Source organism: Phaenicophaeus curvirostris, chromosome Z (assembly GCF_032191515.1).
Source record: "Phaenicophaeus curvirostris isolate KB17595 chromosome Z, BPBGC_Pcur_1.0, whole genome shotgun sequence".
NCBI lineage: Eukaryota > Metazoa > Chordata > Aves > Cuculiformes > Cuculidae > Phaenicophaeus > Phaenicophaeus curvirostris.
Window position 1 is genome coordinate 58,415,900 of NC_091431.1, and position 20,333 is coordinate 58,436,232.

Consider the following 20,333-nt stretch of genomic DNA (forward strand, 5'->3'; position numbering starts at 1 on the left):
GAGGCAAGAGGCTATTGAGTAAGGATCAGGCTGTAAGCCTCTCCAAAAGCTACTGTTTCTTAGAGACCCTGTGGACAACTTTCAAGGTCTGTTCAGCCACTGCCTCAGAGCTGTGAAAGTCCCAGCTATAGATTTTCAATGGTTCGCTGAGGAATTACTGTTTATTTGTCAACTAACTTAAAGAAAAGTCTTTTTAATATTTATATTCTGGTTCTCCTGAGTCACCAACAGAACTGCTGGTGATGTAAATTTGGTGGTATCATATACTAACTGTGGAAAAATACCTAGTAATACATGGTTTATGAGCTACCCAAAATGCCTGTGCAATTAATTGGAATGTTTGCATTCTATGAGTTTCATCTCATAGCAGAAATTATACCACGCCACAAAGTATGCACTCAGCACACTTCAAATACAGTCATGTAATTTTTCTACAAAAACATGGCATTGTTTTCAGAACTGCACATATATTCTCTTTGCTTCCTCAGGCACTGAAGTTACCCTGAAGGCAAATGAGTCTATTTAGAGGTTCTTCACAAGAAATAGAGTGATGCGTGAGAAAACAATGCCAAAAATAGTATTGAATTATGGTTTTACTTCCACACGAAGATATGTCAATCAATAAGCACCTTCATTCATATTTAACTAAATTTTCCATTGCCTGTGAATGGGCTATGCTACATGTTCTCACACATATTTGACTCCCTTACTAACTTGCAATTTGGTCTTCAATGGCCTTTGTTATTTTAATGGATAAAACAGGCTGGTAAATCCTGTATAATAAATTTAAAGTAGTACTGCAAATGGAAGACTTTTCTTCTCTAGAAAAGCCAAGAGAACAAGGTAGCTTTTTATCAACAGCATCACAAGGTTACTGTATTCCTTGCTGCTTACGTTTGTATATAGCAGATGGAAACCTTACGAGGATTCCACACTAATAAAGCAGTGGTTTGGAGACTTTTTGAAATTACCTGTGTCTGTATTGTACATATGACAGCCATTCCAAATGCAAAACATACTCCATATTCTTTTACAAATAAGATTAAGTAAATTTGAGGGAGACCTGTGCCATACATCTGTCTACAAATATTAAACCAAATACACTTACATAAGTAAGACTATAAATCATATTTGCAAGAATGTTTCCCAGAGCTTATTTATCTACAACAATTAATTCCTTTGCAGAAAGTTGTCCAAATTTTGATCTTTCATGAACAAGAAGCTAAACACATTTCAGAAGTTTCTAACTGATAGTCCTACAATCTATTTGAGATTTACAGATTTTAACCAAGCATGGTTTGTATAGTAGTTGACTGATATGAAAACACTTTAGTAACTTAAGTAAGTTTTATATAGCTAAAAAGGATACATTAGTTCAACATAATCAAATGTCAGAGTTTTCAATTAGTTATGTACTCCTAAAGGACACTGAAAATTAAATAGTATCACTTTAATACAATAAAAGGGAGAGAGGTTGAAAACATACCATTTATACTTACAGTTAGGGTATTGTCTCCAATTATAAATAACTCAGGATTATGTGTATCTATTCTTGCCTCTGCAGACAGTTGTAATGCCTGGAAAGTTAACTGACATAAGATGTTTTTAAAACATAAAGCTCTATTACAGGGTAATGTAGAATGTAGATATCCCAAAAGAATTCTTTTGCTTTGAAATTAACACTTTAGAAGCAGAAAAAAAAAGAAATCACAGTATTAAGAAAAATTAAAATTATCTTTTCATGTGTCCCAAGCTAACCTGTCTATGAAAGTAATAATGTATCAGTAATCCAGACTTAAATTTACTGCCTTTACTCATTAGCAATGAAACTGGAGAACTGACCTTTTTTCTTTAAAAAACAGTTCAAGCAAAACAGGAAGAGTTGATTATATATCTTCCTTTATAGTTATTTGAAAGCTGCCTCTACTGCTAGCAGGGAAGAGACGGGGGGGGAAATAACAGTGAGAGAGGAAGAAAAAGCTCAGCAACAAAAGACTGATGGGGATATATGTCTGGCTTGTAAAAGAAATGGAAACTGGATGTTCTCCAGCTCTCCTCCCCCCATGCTTGTGTTTTTCCCCATTTATTTTTTCCTATGACTTTTTGTTCCTCTCCACTGCTCAAATTCTGTCATTGCTTCCTCAGCTTAAACAAAAAAGGCAACAAAAATCTTAAGCAAATTCCCATTTAAAAGTGACCTTGTGCCAGACCCCACTCCCCTCCAGACGTGTCAAGAGGCAGAAGGGCATGGCTGTGCAGACACTGCTGCTTGCTGCTGCTCTTCTCCTCACGCACCAGGAAGAGAGAGCCCCATTTCCCATAGCACCACTAGGAATGAACTTGGGTTCATGGAAGCATAGGAGCACTCTCTAGCCATACCAACTGCAATGCCTGCTCTGTCATTTTTCTCTGTTTTTTTTTGTTTCCTCAGCCATTTATGTGTGGCAGGGCCAGGTACAGTGGGTGGTCTTTACACAGGGTACCTGAACAACCATGAGTCTGCAGCAGCTGATACACACCGAGCTGACCACTCCCTGCAGTGTAGAGTTGTCACATGCCTGCACTGCAGCTATCTGCCCAAATGGTCTGTCCTGTACTCCTAAATGTTTAGAAACTCTTCTAAGCACAATGCAAAGCACCTTGTTAATTCTTAAACACGTTTTTCTTTGCTTTGCTTACAGGTCTGCTATCCCCTTTTTGGACAATGACCGACTGATTGCCACTAAACAAAAAGGTTGATTGTGTGCATTATTGAGTGCTTGGAAGATTGTTTGCCTTGAACATTGACAATCAAATATAAAATGACAAAATGGGAGATGAGAGGAAAGCTAAGATGTGACAATCTTTCCTTTCCATTGTCCAGTGGTAAGCAAAGTATTTCCACTACCTTTCTTGTGAGGATAGCAGCCTTTTGTTCAGGTCTCCACCTTCTGTGTACCTGACAACACTAACAAATTGTCTCGACCCAGCTGATTTGAAAAAAAACAACTGGAAAGACAGATAGATGCTTTCTTCCACACATTTGGAGAAGTATATTACATTACCAACCTGACCTTTTCCCTTTAAGAGCTGAATGCTAAAGCTGACAACAGCCCTGCTGTTAAATGTCAATACCTGCCACAAGACTTGCCAGACAAACTAAGAAGACTGCATCATGTTGCTGACGCTTTAGGCAAACCCAGGACTCCGAGACACTTTGGTTGGTTGCCTAGCTAAGAAGCAAATATGTTCTTATTTGAAAAGTCTGATAATTTACAATAAGTTATATCCTGGAGGACACATTTCAAATTGGAAAGTCAAGATATTATTGATGGATATTTTTAAGCATCCTGTAGCTCTTTAAGCAAGGACTGTTTTTCTTGACACCAACTCCAATAAAATCAAAAATCAAATAAAACAATAATTCCACACCTTCTCCAATAAATACAACTGGCAGCAGTAACAACTTTTTGATACTTTGATGTGACTTAAAAATGATCACTATGTAGGCTGTGATGTTCAAAACCTAAAAGAGACATTATTTTCCAGGCTGTGATTATACTGTGATACTGTACTGTGCTGTCCAATGTTGAGTTTGGTGGAAACCGTAATTCCTCTTGAATGAATTTTAACAGATGCAGAAAATGTGGGTGTCTGGTGGTTTTTTCCTTAGGTTTTGTGCTGAACTGAAGATTATCATCTGCATTATGCAGCCTCACTACTTACTTTACTTTAAGAGTGAATTTTCAATCTGGAAAAACACACACAATATTGTAAAGTAAAGGAAGGTCTTTATAGATTCGTAGGTCTTTTTACTGAACTTTGAAAAATATCAGGACTAAGGAAATATTTGGGTATTGGATCCTTCATGAAGACAGAGCTGATACTCACCACAGCAAAGGTTCCATTCCAGATTCGGGTGGACACATTGACAAAGTACTCTCCCCTCAGCATAATATCTTCCAGTTTGCATGTGATAGTACTGCATTTTGCATTCTTACAGTTCTTCCAGGGGAAACAGCAAGGAAAAGCAACAGCATGAATTAAAAACACACTTCATCCAGTGTTATTTTAACATCTGTGGGTTTTATACCTTGCCTTTGTCATTCTGTGTATATAAATTACGTGCTCGCAAGCTAAGAACATGCACCTTCCTTCTATCTAAGGCAGACGGAGTATGTGTGAGAACATCCATAGGCTTCAGTCCTGCACTGTTAATGAGGATGGCCACCCCAGGTACAGCAGTGGGCTTGTCCTGCAGTACTGCAGCCTTAAGTCTTACTCACCAGTTCTTTGGAAGCTCTGAAGTTCTCTTTTGTGAAAGATGCAGAATAAGGTCTTTTCCCTATTTGCAATGGATTTGTCTCAGCTTGACAAATAACACCTCTGGCCTAGGAAAGACAACAAGAATGCAACTGGATGACATCATACTCAGGAGTTTATAGTCACCATAATAATATATATTTCTGGAATGAGATGGTGGCTGTGAAAGGCTAGATTGTGAATTAGGTAATGCTGGATACTTTAGGAAACAGAGGTATGTGATTTTGGTCAGAACTTAATGGCTCTTGCAGTGATTCCCTGCCCCACCCCCCCGAGACTGACCCGAAGGGTTTGTCCCTATCTGAAAGTTATTTTTTTTTTACTATAACCTTCCCAGGAGCTTGTAGAGGGACCTAGCTGAAGAGTTCCAGAGTCTTCATATGAAACATCAGCCATGGACCACAAAGATAATCCACATCAGCCTAGTAATAGACTAGTATACTTCTAAGATTGTAGTCCTCCCTTTCCCTTTATGGGGAAGAGACATGGAGAAAGAGCATAGATTTTCTGAGTCTCAGCCACACTATGAGGGAAATAATTGACATTTGTGGTACTGACTAAACTTCAAAACATAGCAGTTTATGTAATTCAGTTCTTTACCTGATCTGTGGTGACTGCAGTTAGGTACATCAGTGGGTTGTCTTTGCTGGTCATTTCCGGAAGAGAGATTTTTACAGATGCCACCTTTACTGGAATACTTCCTGTTGTTACCTGCAAAGCAAATAACTCACAATTAATTCAGGTAGCTATACTTACATATGCATAAACTATTTGATACAGCAAGAAAATCAGAAATCATGGATCAGTATGGAAAAAACGGAATTTGTATCAATGTTTTTTTTTATGACGACAATTGCTAGAGTAGTAATTACATTATACCAATAATACATATACCAGCTGAAAGTGTACTGCATACCTTGAGGTCCCTGTCTGTCTTCTTTGCAAAGCATGTAGTAACTGCATGAAATATATATTTTGAAAAGAAAATATTCTGCCACAGCCAACAGGCTTGTTATTTAGTCCTTTAAAGTAGCAGTTATAGGAATGTAAATGGAACATAATTTAAGTTTCTTCCACGTTGCATATTTGGACCTAAGTTTTCATAAGTTAGGTAATAAATGCTAATTCTTGCATCTGGTTTGAGCACTCAGCCCTTGCCAAACTTCAAGTTTCAAAGTCCAAGCCTGCAAACACTTGTTTTCCTTTATCAAATCAGCAGATGATATATATGCTCTGTGAAAAAACAGTCAAAGTTGAATTAAAGTTAAGCATTAACCACCTTCTAAGTATGTAAGCAGTGCAGGAACAATCCCTCCTCTAATCTACTTGTGCTGTAGGTGCAAATTTCATCCTTAACCTCAAAGGCTGTAAGCATTTATCCTCCAGCTATTTGCAATTTTTTTTTTCTTACTTGATTGGTTCAAAGCCAGCAAAATTGGACAGTGAAATCAGGAATGTTTTTTCAGCTACATTTTGGGACAAGGCTACAGAAGGAGGTACAGCATCTTCTCAAACCAGAACCAGAAACATTTACTAACCTTAACTGAGAAGTTGAATGTGGGGCCAATATCTTCAAAATTATTCACAGTGGAAGGAATGTTATGACCGGAGTATACTTCATAGAAGTTGATGTTGGCAAGCCTAGTTAACAACCATAAAACAATACATTGCAATTTGGCAGCTGCTTTGAAAACATATGTTACTGGATGTGCCTTCATGAAACATGTCAGAAGTATAGTCAGAGGAAAAATTAGTCACTTGCACTGCTGTTTGAATTTTACAAAGTTGGTTAAGAAAATACATGGTACATTGAAGTCTGGAGCTGAAGTGAGCATGTGAAGGTAAGACAGGAGGGCTGTGTGGGACACAGGCTCTGCTCAGCCTCCTCCACCACATAGTGTTTCAGGGTCATATTGCAAGCTCCTCTTCCAGGCACAAACTGTGACTTTCAGCCTTTCAGATCTCCCTTCTCAGAAAGGGCCTCCTGATGGTCGCTCTGGTACATCAATAACAGCAATTATCAACAGACTCCTAGGGAGATCCTGGGCCCCAATGCCATAGACCACTGGCAGACTTGTTTCTACACTGCTTGGATGTGGAAACACACACAGCACCCAGCTTGTGTGCAAGGTACATATTGTGTAGCCCTTGGTCTACTCTGGGCCACTGTCTTTAGTATGTATGACTTCGGAAAATTTAAAAGTAATGTGACTGTGGTGGCAGCCCATGACAGCATGAAATTACAGGTGTGTGATGGAAGGATACACTATCAGCACCAACTGATGCTCAACAGGCTCAGCCAGCTGGGACCATGCTCAAAGACAAAGGATCACTGTGCTGTGATCACTTCCATGTGCTATCTGTGAATAGCTCCTCTCCTGAACCATTCCAGAAATACGTCTGCTTTTCATCATTAGCTTTCATTAGGAGGCTAATTTGAGCAGTTGAAAAGCATGCAAGGGAGTGAGTAAACAAGGAGCAAGGGCTACCATGATTCCTAAATCATCATTTCCTGTAGCCCAAAGCACAAATACATCCTTTTTACTAGTGCTGCTCTCCCTGTTTAATCTGGGTAATGTGTGCAGTCTCACAGAAGTGCATCCTCATCAGTTGTGCTCCTCCATACTGCATCGTAAATCCTTTTCTGTCCTCCATACTTTCCCCCATGGGCCATTTCTTTGAAGAGCCTCCTAACAAGGATTCCTAGGAAAACTTGTGTGATGCATTTTCTGCTTCCTTATTGCTCAGGTCTCCAGTCCTTCCAGTATGCACAGTGACAGCTTACTTGTCCTTGTAGGAGTCACTGGTAAGACTGATTCCCACCTCTTGTCCTCGAAACCCAGTTCAGAAGATTTTCCCTAGAAAGGCTTCATTTCAGCAAGACAACTCTTTTTTTTCCTCAGCCTTTGTATTTTAAGAGGTTGCTCCTCAGCTATACTACATACCTCAAGAAGGAACTATCTCCAGATAGATATTTCCTAAGAGGAATACTGTAAATACGAGCTAACTATAAGGGAAACATTTTAAATTGTACCTTGGCTTAATATGTACTCCCTTTATTTCTTTTATTTACCCGCATGAATAACCAATTCTTTTTCTGGCAGTAGGGATTCCTTCATGCCCTGACTTGCATATGAAATTGCATTTTCTTATACTCAGGAGATGTATCTGAATTCAAATCCCTGTTCTTCCTTAAGAAACTGTTTTATAGACTCCATGAGCGTCCTTTCCTGAAGCATTGAGTTTCTATTCATGTTTCTCAGCTAATTAAATTTGCTGATTCTAATTTGCACCATCTCAGTTCCTAGGAGGCTGCTGAAGTTGCTGTGCTAGCCACCTAGTCAGATGCTCCTGTAGTCTCTGTGCCACTCCTGTCTTTAGTAACACTTTGCTGTTGCTGAAGTCTCATGCAGCTTTCTCAGGGAGCTGAAAGAACTTCCACCACTGACACAAATGCTTCCCTGTAATTAAAATAATCTGAAAAATTCTGCACATCTCCAAAACTGGTGTGCATAGCAGTGAATGAAAGGCCCTTAAATATTCTGAAACTGCTGCTGTAAAGCAGGTTGTTAAACTCATCTTTTGTACTGTGGTCCCTATTCCAGCTCAGGTCATCATACACAGACAACAGCACTTGTAGATGGTGGTTTTTCAGTATTCATTTCCTGAATTCATTGTTGCTGTGCATCTTTAAGCAGCTTCCTCTTTTTCAAATTTCTGTCATCCTTTGAATAATTCCTGTTTATTTTCTATCAGTTTATGTTTACAAATATTGGAATATAGAAGCATTTTTACACTGAGAATTGGTGACCACGTGCATCAATTATAAGTACTTTACCTTAGAAATTCAGTAATTGGGAAAGATAAACAAGTATTTTCTTTGATGAAAGGTAAAATATCATTCTTGATCTGGGAGTCAAACCACTGTATTTTTGTTTCAATTTTACTTTAAGTTAAACTGTAACTGAAGTAATTCTTGTTTGGAACAGTGACAGACTACTTACTGCTTCAGTGCATCCTAAATCACCAGGGGGGTTTCCAGGGCTGAATATAAGAGGTTTCAAGGGCATAGTAGGTAGAACTGTCTTAAAGAGATTTTGTCTGTCTGTCTTCCTCTGCCCACCCATCTGTCTCTCTTTAAAAACCTCCCTTCCCAGGGTAAAGGATCCCTCTTGCAAAAGCCCTGACCTACCTTCTGCTGGGAGAGGAAAGGGCTGACACCAGGAGATTAGGTGTGAGCCAGTCTTTGGATGGACAGGCAGGAAAGTGGTCTGTGCTGCTCCTGATGCCAATGCAGCCACAGCAAAGGGGAAATCTCCTACGTGCCACTACAGGATTTGGTTCAAATAAGTATCTCAAACTGCTAACAAGCATCTGTATTTTTGGTCCAGGTTCAGCAGATATGTCCATAATGTCCCCCACTCTCACACCCCTCATCTTGCTGCTTGCTAAGATTTTGAGCTCGGTCATTTTTTTTTTTATTTTTGCTGTTGTTCTTTTCTTTAGTTTTGATCACTTTAATTCCAGAATTGATCCAATCTCACTACGTTTCAGCCTAGAGGCCCACTCTTATTATACAGTGTATACTAATTATATCAAAGCCACAAGCACTGTTTCAGTTTCATACCACTTCCATTCATGTGAACATCTGTAACAATTGTCCAAAGGAAACATGGATTTACATATTCCATAATTTTTTACATGTAAGATTATTACAAGAACATAAAATTCTGCTACTGTTGATTGAAATGAGAATTTCTTATGAATTCCAAAATGAAAATATACTTTCACTCTCTTTTCAGTGGCCTTTCAAGGCCATTACTATATTCTAATGCCTTGGCAAATTGACAGTGACTCTTTGAATTATTCAACATACCTTGTGAAATGAATTTCTGCATCATATCGCAAAGGAATTGATAAGCTGACATGATTGTCCAATTCTTGCTCTTCCTTACTTTCACTGTTCATCAAAACACATTTAAGTCAGATGTTGTATTATTTTATACAAATAAGGTATTACAACCTCACTCACTTTCATACAGTTATATGCTTTACCTCAATGCAGAAAAACTTAGAACTGCCTCATTCTGAAGATTTTTCAAGTTAAAATCAAAACTAATATCAAAGGATACCTATGGAAGAGACAAGGAACACAGCAAATTAGTTGATGGTTCATTATCCAGAGGACTTACTGACAGCAACATCATTACTCATAAGCACAACAATCTAGAATTGCCCTATGTATTCTAATCCTCCATCAGTTTCTGTGTAATATTTCAGTAATTTCTAATATTCCAGGATTGCTTTGTTCTTGCTTTCCCCTATGAATTGTCATTGTTACATAAACATGAGCTACTTGCATCTTTAAATCATATATAAGTAGTACAAGCTGCAAAAAATGTGTTAAGGATTGTTTCAGTTACATGCTTTTAAATTCTAGCTCTAACACCATCTTCGTATTCACTCTTTTCTTTCATTTTCCAAGAGGTCCGCTTTGACCAATGCCATTAAAAATTCAGAACAAACTGCACTTTTTATATGCAATTAGGTTTTTTGATTTTGCTCCCCCACAACAGAATGTCATGTTTCTATTCTTTCTAGCAAGTTTCTTATCGCTCCAGAGACTGGAAGCCTATTTCTATTCCGCCCTGAGGAATAAGAGATTACGTTTCATAAAACCATGGATATCCTGACATTTATAGTATACATGAGAAAAAAGATACGCAATCTATCCCGGGGCTGTGTGGGCTACCCCTCTCCTCTCAAAGCAATACTGCTTTGCTGGAGAGATGAGCTTCACAGAGAAGGAGAGGGAGCTATCCCAGTTTCATGCAGCAGGAGAGGTTTAATGGGAATTAAGCCCAATTCTCACAAGGCTACAAGCAATATTCTCTGCTTCTGCTGCCCCACCCTTATCCCCTAAGAGTTATAAAGCTACAGCAGCATTTGAAAACTCTGGTTAGGGACAAATACTCTTCAACAGTGTTTAACCTGGAAGGGGGTCACAAAAGTTTAGCCTTTAGTTTGCTTCTTAGTAGTGCCTCTGAAACCCAAAGAGAAGTTAACAGTCCTTAAATCTAAGTAAACCTCACCAGCAGGAAATGCAGATTTAGGGGGAAACAACAACAAAACCACTTTTGGATATCATTCAAGGTTATTTAAATATGGTAGCTGTACCTCTTGTTCTGTTCTGAAAACAGGATAGCTTATTTGGCAAATGACTGTACTTTGCGCTGTTCCTGTCTGACACGAAACTTCAGTCCCATCACTCTGCAGGCAAAAGACAGAAAATCATAGTATCAGGTTTTGATAAAGCAAAGGGGAAGTTTCCAGTCTGTATTTTCTACAGGACTTTTATTATTATGCTAATATTACACGTATTAGTACTATGCTAAGGAATACTAAAAATAGGTCTGATGGCAGTAATTCCTAGAGAGAGAGCAGATGGGTTTGGACACAGGCAGGGCTAGGAGTGAGGCAGGAGAAAGGTGGGAAAAGGACCAGTCCAGTGTGATTTCTTGTGACCTGTAATGATCTTGTTAGATTTTTGTATTGGGCTTGGGAGAAGGAATACAGGCTAGAAAGCACAGGTCACCTCCAGTGTTAACTTCTACAGTGCTTTTTGACAGCATTTTTACACAACTTTCACAGCCATATTTACATGACCTCACATCTAATCAAGCACTCTCACTTAGAAGTTTGTGTACTGAAAGGAACCCTGATTCTAATTTTTGTAGGAAAATTTAAAATACATAAAAGTTTATTTAATGTGTTGCAGAATATTCCATAGAATCATAGAATACTTTGGGTTGGAAGGGACTCCAAAGATCATCTAGTTCCAAATCCCCTGCCATGGGAAGGGACATCCCGCTAGATCAGGGTGCCCAAGGCCCCATCCAACCTGGCCTTGAACATCTCCAGGAATGGGGCATCCACAACTTCCCTGGAAAACCTCTTCCAGTGTCTCACCACTCTCACGGTGAAGAAACTCTTCCTTATATCAAGCCTAAATCTGCCCCTCTCCAGTTTATACCCACTCCCCCTCGTCCTATCACCACAAGCCTTTATGAATAGTCCCTCTCCAGCTTTCTTGTAGCCCCTTTCAGGTACTGGAAGGTCGCTATAAGATCTCCTCAGAGCCTTCTCTTCTCCAGGCTGAACAAGCCCAACTCTCTCAGTCTCATATGGAAGGTGCTCCAGCCCCCTGACCATATTTGTAGCCCTGCTCTGGACCCGTTCCAACAGCTCCATATCCTCCTTATGTTGAGGATTCCAGAACTGGACACAGTACTCCAGATGAGGTCTCACAAGAGAGTAATAAAAGGGCAGAATCACCTCCCTTGCCCTGCTTTTGATGCAGGACATGGTTGGCCTTCTGGGCTGCAAGTGCACATTGCTGGCTCATGTTGAGCTTCTCATCAACCAGCACACCCAAGTCCTTCTCTGCAGGGCTGCTCTCAATCACATCATCCCCCATTCTGTACTGAAATCAGGGATTGCCCCGACCCAGGTGTAGGACCTTGCACTTGCCCTTGTTCAACCTCATGAGGTTCTCACAGACCCACTGCTCCAGACTGTCCAGGTCCCTCTGGATGACATCCTGTCCTTCTGGTGTGGCAACTACACCACTCAGTTTAGTGTCATCTGCAAACTTGGTGAGGGTGCACTCAGTCTCACTGTCAATATCATTGATGAAGATATTAAACAGCATCAGTTCCAGTATGGACCCCTGAGGGACACCACTTGTCACGGACCTCAATATGGACATCAAGCCATTGACCACTACTCTCTGAATATGACTATCCAACCAGTTTCTCACCCACCGAACCTCCCACCATCAAATCCATATCTCTCCAACTTGGAGAGAGGGACGTTGTGGGGGACCGTGTCAAAGGCTTTACAGAAGTCTAGATAGATCACATCTGTTGGTTTACCTGTATCCACTGCTGTGGTTACCCCATCATAGAAAGCCGCTAAGTTGGTCATACAGGATTTGCCCTTGGTGAAGCCGTGCTGGCTGCCATTAATCACCTCCCTGTCCTCCATGTGCTTTAGCAGAGCTTCTAGGAGGATCTGTTGCATGATCTTCCCAGGCACAGAGGTGAGGCTGACAGGTCAATAATTCCCCGAGTCATCTTTTCTACCTTTTTTAAAAATGGGCACAATGTTACCCTTCTTCAGTTACCAGGGACTTCTACTGATTGCCACGACTTTTCAGATATCATGGAGAGTGGCTTGGCAACCACATCAGCCAATTCCCTCAGGACTCTGGGATGCATACCATCAGGTCCCATAGACTTATAAATGTTCAGATTCCTCAGGTGGTCATGAATCCTTTACTGTGGGATGGGGTTTACCCTCTTGGCCACCATCTTGCTGTCCCATGACCAAGGAGGGGTGAGGAGAGTGGTTATCAGTGAAGACTGAGGCAAAAAAGTTGTTAAGTACCTCAGCCTTCTCCTCATCTGTTGATACAAGGTCACCATTCCCAACCATCAGTGGGGGTACATTCTCTTTAACCTTCCTCTTTTGATTGACATACCCGTAGAAGCTATTTAGCATGTCATTGTCCTATACCAAAACCAAACTTGTAGGCTACAGGCGGTTAGCACCACTTCAAAAAGATTTCATTAAAGTGTACTGTCTTATTAGAATCATCCCTACCAGAGATTTATCATTCACGAATTATGCTTCTCGCCGTGCCCCCCACCCCCCCAAAAAGGCCAAACCACTCATACATTCTCAGCTTACACTTTTCTTCCTGCTTTAAAGCAGGCACATTTGTGGTCAAAAGCTTCACTTGCAGGCTGAAATACTTCTAAGGAAATGAGCTTTTAAAGCAAGAGGAAGTCCTAGCTCCAGTGTGGTCTTCTGGCATGAGTGGAATGAGCAATATTAATGCACAACAGGACAAGGAGGTAGTGGGGCACCCTCAGCACTCTGTGGAATAATTCTGCCAGTTCATTGTTCAGGAAAATGCTGCTCTTGGGCAGTGATGAATGCTCCTATCCCTTGCCTCCCTTCAGTATAGGGATTGCTCTGGAGTTCATCCCTAGGACTATCACGCACCTTACCAGCAGTGGCCTAAGCACATAAGCCGAGCACTGAAATCTGGATTTCATCCTTCATTAATTGTTTGGGAGCACCAGTTGAGATTATATTATAGATTTACTGCATTCCCCAAAATAGTATGTCTAACTCCTTTATTTTTCCCTTTTCTAAGACAAATTTATCAGAAGAAGAGCTTCTGGTATAGCAATCATTTAAACCTGATTAACTGTCTAGCTAGAACACATGGCCTTGGCAGTAACACTATTTCTAGATCCAAAGTCTGTGCTTTAAGGCCACATCATCAATGCTGCATGCTTGATTTATCAAAAATACAAATTCCCTGTGTCACAGCAACTACATTCAGGCATATTGTTACAAGTCAAGCAGAAGATGTGGGTGCCAAGGCCTAAATTGAGGAAAAGATGACTGAAATACTGAGGTGAGGTCAAACTCAACAGCTTGCCAACATTTATGCTGACTTGGCAGTATCTCTCCTTGACCTAAATAAACTGATATGCCGAAGGGAATAATTCTGATATCCAAGAAAATAAATTGCAAGAGAGGTTTGCACACATATTATTTCCTGGGATAGGCACTACTAGAAAGAAAAAAAAAGAAACTCAAAACTCAATGGCAATAAAAGAAGCAGTGAGGTTGGGTATCACATACCGGTAAAGACGATGAAGCAAAAAACAAGTTGTCTGAAAATGTAGCCTGGATTCTGGTGTTATATGCATTTTCCTTTTTATTTCTCAGTTTCACATTGAAGGTTAGTCTTCTGTTTTTGCTGTTGACAACAAACTGCTGTTTGCTGTTGGAAAATAGAGTCCATTGTTGTAAACAGAGGTACTACAACAGCTGTGGATCATGAAAATATGTGTTGCCTGTAGCCAACAACAAATAACAAGCACAGCAAGATATTTCCTACATTCTATGCACTTAAAGGCTCTGCTTTCTAAACTCTTTGACATAACAAACTCTGTGATAATGTTTCTTAAAACCAAATGGAATTAGTGTCTTTTCAAAATGCAAGACCTCGATTATGTATGGTCAAAATCACGTTGCTGAATTTCCAAGGGCTCGAGTCTGGTAGGAAGGTAGGCAGAGAATGGGTGGCAGATTCAGATGGCAGTTCCAGGGAGAGGCAGTCCTGTTTCTGTGTACTGTATGTGTGTGTATATACCTGCATATGGACCTGGAATATGAGCTGCCAGAATGGCTGACCTCGGCTCCCCAGTGTCACAGTCTTGCTGCAGGATCCTTGGTTCTCCCCACAGAGGGGATCAAGTCAGCCACTGCAGCCACTGCTGTTCTCCCAGTGTGCTCCCTTTCCTCACAGCTGCTAGCCAGACATGATTCTTCTGAATGCCCAGTGTCCTCCTCTTTAAGATTCAGAATTTGGATTTGTCTAAGCTGACAAAAGTTCTACGTCCATGTCTATGTTCTTATCATACCTCTTTTTCCTTGATCAGTTATTTAGACAGAATTACTATTGTTTTTATCCCTGCTGCTTCTAAGGAGATGTTGAAATAGAAAGGCATTAATATTTGGAAATTCAACCGAAGCCTACAGACAAACCAGCTGGTGAAAACTTAACACTTGACACACAACAATTCCACTGATTCAGCCCTGTCTTACCCATCATCCACCTTCTGCTGAACAGTCAGAACAAGATCACAGATACAAACTTCATCTTCACCACAGTCTTTAATAAAAGGAATCTACAAAAATGAAAAGCATTTTCTGAATGACAGTGCTCAACTTTAAAACTATCTACACACAGTAAAGTGCAAATATGTTTGATGTGAAGCATGTTCTCGCTTTGCAGATAAGAAAATTCCTCCAAAGAGCATTAGAAAATCCAACATGTGAAAAGTTAACAGGCAGTAACATGTTACTACATGTCAACTGATCCATAAGAATGGTGCAGGCAGGTTATTGTTAACTAACAACAAATGCCATGTAATTGAAGGGGTTCCACCTCTCTTCCATATACTCTTTCTATACTCTTATTTTAGGCTAAATTAACCTAAAATAGTTCATCTTTGCAATCAACTAGAACATCAACAGTAACATTGCTCAACCAATATGCTTTTTATGCCATGGTGGCGTAATGTGTGTGTATGAGAGCAAGCCCATGCAATATAGTCAAAGGCATAAAAGGAACCAGGGGACATCCCCCAGGTGTATGCTTTCAGCCCAGTGACTTAACTAAAATACAAAGTTTATTTGCATGTACCTCATGTTTGTGGGGGCCGCATATTATGGACATGTGTATAGCCATGCATTTTTCAGCAGCAAGTCTGCATACTTACACTATAGGCCACAGATGCAGGAGAATATTTATCAAGGACAGGGCTGGAGCCAGGATTTGCAAGGCCAATGTCAATGCGCAGACTAAGGGAATTTATAGCATCAGAAGGTTCCTGTGAAACACAGGTCAACGCAGCTGTCAACACAGCAAGCAGAGTGACACTGGTAATTCTGTTGTAAACTGAGAATGCATAGTAAAATCATGCCTGCTCTGAACAAAAAGAAACAATGTAAACCCTCATTTCTTGACTGAAATAATTCTGTGAGACTGCCTTGCTAGACAACTTTTAGTGCTATTTCCATGATAAAACTCCTTTTCCTATGATTCCTAAAGACTCTATTGATTACAGTCACTTCGAGGTTTAAAAAACTTGCAGATTTTCTGCAGCTGCAGAAGCTGGTCCTCAAATGCTGCCATCAGGTGACTTTCATTCTCACTTGGCTGCAGAAGTAAATTTCTTATTCCCTTCTGCCTTATCACCAGAGAGCAGTTAGGCCTGAGTGATACTAAACCACAATATACTTCATGTTGCCTCTGTTTCTTAGTACTGGATGAATGCTCTTCTATAGCCTGGTGACTTGTGGCTTCATAATAGCAATAAATGTGATCAACAATTCAAAGAGATTTGCATTGCAAAGCAGAGCAGAAATAAAAGTATTCTACCTGACCTAGCACCATGCAAGGGACTTAACGCAACTCTCAGGGCTGTGCTCAGTCTTTGGTTCTAGTGAAAGATGGAGAATTTTAATTTTTTTCCTAGGTGTATACCTAGTGCTAGGATGCACCAGGAGCCTGCCTGAAATGCTGTTAGTTTGAAAGAAAACATTTACATGTATGTTTTGGCTTTTAAAGAAGAATCTACTCTGAGGGAAATAATAATCTATTGAAACTGGAATATGGGCTCTGTGTTATGTCAAAGCTGAATTAATGCCTCTTCTATGCTTTTAGAAAGCTGTGCCCAATTTGACAGTTATTAGTTTCTTTGAAATCAGAACACTACTAAGTATTTTGTAGTTGTGGGAGATTTGAGAAACCTAAATTGTTGAGTACATCATGCCTGAAATTCCTCTTACAGATGTAAAATTCATCAATGTCTTCTCCCAATTTTTTGTCACATAAGACTGGTTGCAATTGCACTTACCTGTACGCTGAACACATCATGAACACAACTTTCCTCATGACGTATCACAAGAGTCCTCTGCATGTACCTTTCATTATTTTCTTTGAACAGTCCTCTAGAAGTCACTCTAGAGGACTGGAGATCTGCATCCAATGTTGCATTGTACTTTAAATCTACAAGAAGAATAACAATACATATTTTGCTGAGTATGACTGCCCACGACCTCGTTACTACACTTAACATAACAGAGAGACCAGGCTTTCCAAACCACACTGAATATTTTCCTTTTTTTTTGTAGCTTGCTAAACTCAGAGCAATCTCAAAATGATAGAATTTTCTCTTGTGTTTTCCAAAGTAGTCAAACAGGTTTAAATCCTGACGTAAGTTCTCATCCACAGAGAGCACATTAAATGGCAATAAATCTAGTCTCCACTGCAGATGTCTGAGCCTGCAGGTCAGGCAAGAAGCCAGTCAGCAGGGCCAGGATTATGCTAGATAAAGAAGCCTTGCAACTATATCCCAGAACTCTGAGGAGACTATAAATAATCTGCATCTTCTCTTCAATCACATAATAATTTGTCTTCTTCTCTTCATATTATGACTAATGTACTATGAAAGTTCACCATTATTTTATAGCTCACAGTCATGAGTTCCTAAAGGCAGTATACACAGCACTGATGCAGTCCAACTGGTGTTATCCCTGATGGGTACATTTAACTAAATAACTTCATGAGAGGCCAGTACTTGTCTCAGAAATATGTGCTGCTCTTCCACCCCCAAATAGAAGCACTTCTCCCTACTGACATCTACACTGAGCCTATGGATTTTTATCTTTTGCTATTTTTTTTTTTCCTGAAAAGAGAAGTAAAGTCTGCAGTCTATTGTTGAAACCAGCAAGATTAAAAAAATCAGCTTGTCACTCATGAGATTTTCTGGGATTTGTTGAATATCTATGGTACAGCTCTCCTTTTTACTGTTAAATCCTCACTTTTCCAAGATTATGGAGCCAGTGATGAAAGTAGGCCTTGAAAACACTTTCTCAAGCACGTATTTTATACTGATTTTGCCTTCCTTGACATTCAATCTCATATATATTTAGACTTTCCATTTCTCATTTGAATAATACGAGACAAGTAGTTGAAATACTCTTACCCACTTGATTATTTCTCGTAGCAGGTCTAAACGTAGCCTGAAAACATATTTTGGCAGTTATTTCTGTGTTCTTGTTCAGCAGACTGATTTTATCAGGTTTAAATGAGGCAATTATGGACACATTTGCAATGCTTTGTGACCTGAAAAATATTTTTAAAGTTTACATGTGATTTTCAAGAGCATTGGGTAACGTAGAAATTGTCGTCTATTCCTATCTGTAAATGTAACATTGATTTTCTTGATTACCAATGTAAACATTTTTTAATGGCATTGGGAAATTATTTTTCTTTGCGTATGAGTGCATTTGTTGATACAGTAGCTTTCAGTAATGACATTAAGTAGTTTATCCTGTCAAATTAATGGATAATCAGTGTCTTATCCTAATACTCTAATCCTTCCCTTAAGATAACAGAGAACAAAGCCATTGTCCTGTTTTCCCAATAAGTAGCCTTCTACTGCTCCTTTAGAAAAGTTACTGATCTCCTCTGGGAAGGCAAAGTAGGGTATTTCTTAATTTTAATAAATACAGTTATTTTTCTGAAAATGTGATTTTTCATGTAATAAATCAAGATTTTGAAGAACAGTTTCAAAGGCACTCTGGCTTTAAAAACAAACACTTTAATCAAAAGTTAAACTCATTAATCAGACAAAACACCAGAGTGAAAGAAAAATAAGCATTTTCATTAATCATATCTAAATAATTGCTGATACTTGAAGGAGCATAATTTTTTTTAATGCAATTCCCACCAGCACCAGCAGCAGTTCTGTTGTGGGCCAGAGGTCCAAAGAGACCACTCCTTTTAATAACCTTGTTTCATTACGAAATAAGAAGCAATTCAGTGGTGTTTTTCTTCCCACAGCGGGGAGCCTCAGGTGAAAATATAGCTGACAGATAGGAAAGCAAATTGCATTTTAATACAGCTCTTCAAGGAACTGGTGGAAAACACACAGTACCTAGGGAGGCAGAATATTTGCGTTCTAAGAAGCCTTTCTTCTTTATTTTGTGAAAGTACTCAGATTGCTCTGGCAAAGGCCGCATGCCAGGAAAGATGGGTTCCTTGCCAGAAATAGATGTTAACTCTCTTTCACTGCTCTCTGTCCTTACCCTGCAGGACAACTTTCTTCCCCAGACCAGCCAGCAAAGGTCACACAGATTGTGTGGGAAGTGGTTTCATCTGTCTTAAAATTACACTGCAGCTATTGAAGTACCACCTGCTGTCAGAAATACTCTTTAGCAAGCCCCACTCCCTGCTGCTGCCCCTTCCCTCTCTATCATGTACCTACACAGCGGGCACGGGTGTCTCATAGCCCTCCTCGTTCCTTCCCAGGTTGCTCTCAGCAGCCCCTGCCACCCAACTTCTCCCCAGATGCCCTGGCTCTGCTCCTCAACCCTGCTGCATTGGTCTTCAATGCTTTGATAATACATGCTTAAAAGAGGTTTAGTCTAATGCTGTTTTTTTCAGCTAGCTACCATAGCAGTAGTGAGGCAATAAGTGTGTTATCTCTGAACACATAGAATGAAAGAGCTTTTTGGTTTATTTTAGTGTTTAATTAACTACATGCTGAACTTGTATCTGAATCATTAAGTGCTTTCTTTCTAAAAGTGTTTACCAACCATAGCAGAACCACATTTCCATCAGCACCAACTGATACGTCAGTAATGTCATCATCATCTAAGTCTCTATGGCCGTCTACTGATCTTCCAAAGAATCGGAGCCGTTTTCCAAAAGCAGAATCCGATCCTAAAATTTTCTGGGGAAGAGAGTTTGGTCACTAAGTTTGCCACAAACATGCTTAAGTCTGTAGATAGCAGGCTAAGCAATGGGGGATTTTCACTCATATTCCCAGTATATGCTATGTATTTTTTAAACAAAATGTATTTGTGGATGTTTTCTCAGACAATTTTAAGCACATTTTCCTCCCCTGCTGGAGTAGAGAACAGACTCAATTTTTTTTGTCTTGGGAGTAGATCAACTGAGTGCATCAACTGTATGCCATCTGGTACTTACTGGAAACCTTTTCCGTCTCACACTGAACAACTGAAGGAGTGGGAAGCTTAACAGAACTTCTAACAAATACTTTCTGCAACCAGAAAGTCTGCATGGAAAATGACATTAAAAACACCATTGTATGAGCACATAGGATATGCAAAGGTTCTTGGAAGTCTTTTCCTTTAACACAACATATTTATAATTTGTGGAGCTGTGATTTATCTGAATTTCATTCCTGTACACAAGCCCCCAAAACCTAAATAATGAATGTCAAAAAATGTATAGGAAATTACCTGACTATACACAGGAACCAAAAACTACATGAGGCTTACACAGAGCATCTTGCATGTCCTTTTCCTCTCTATGCTTCAGTTATTAGCACCACAACATCAACCAAGGCATG

General features: G+C 39.7%; 1 protein-coding gene across 2 annotated transcripts in view; it reads right to left on the minus strand.

Annotated features, from left to right (window-relative positions):
* ITGA2 (integrin subunit alpha 2) overlaps positions 1-20,333 on the minus strand; it is a 69,402-nt gene that overhangs the window by 5,903 nt on the left and 43,166 nt on the right. For both annotated transcript variants that reach the window (XM_069880496.1, XM_069880495.1), the window contains 14 exons: positions 19,555-19,691; positions 17,940-18,079; positions 16,809-16,960; positions 15,669-15,779; positions 14,992-15,074; positions 14,023-14,164; positions 10,480-10,572; positions 9,358-9,434; positions 9,179-9,262; positions 5,841-5,943; positions 4,903-5,013; positions 4,266-4,370; positions 3,871-3,984; positions 1,500-1,589 (listed from right to left, as the gene is read on the minus strand). In XM_069880496.1, coding sequence (XP_069736597.1) covers positions 1,500-1,589; positions 3,871-3,984; positions 4,266-4,370; positions 4,903-5,013; positions 5,841-5,943; positions 9,179-9,262; positions 9,358-9,434; positions 10,480-10,572; positions 14,023-14,164; positions 14,992-15,074; positions 15,669-15,779; positions 16,809-16,960; positions 17,940-18,079; positions 19,555-19,691 — 1,542 coding nt within the window. The remainder of the gene's footprint in view (positions 1-1,499; positions 1,590-3,870; positions 3,985-4,265; positions 4,371-4,902; positions 5,014-5,840; positions 5,944-9,178; positions 9,263-9,357; positions 9,435-10,479; positions 10,573-14,022; positions 14,165-14,991; positions 15,075-15,668; positions 15,780-16,808; positions 16,961-17,939; positions 18,080-19,554; positions 19,692-20,333) is intronic.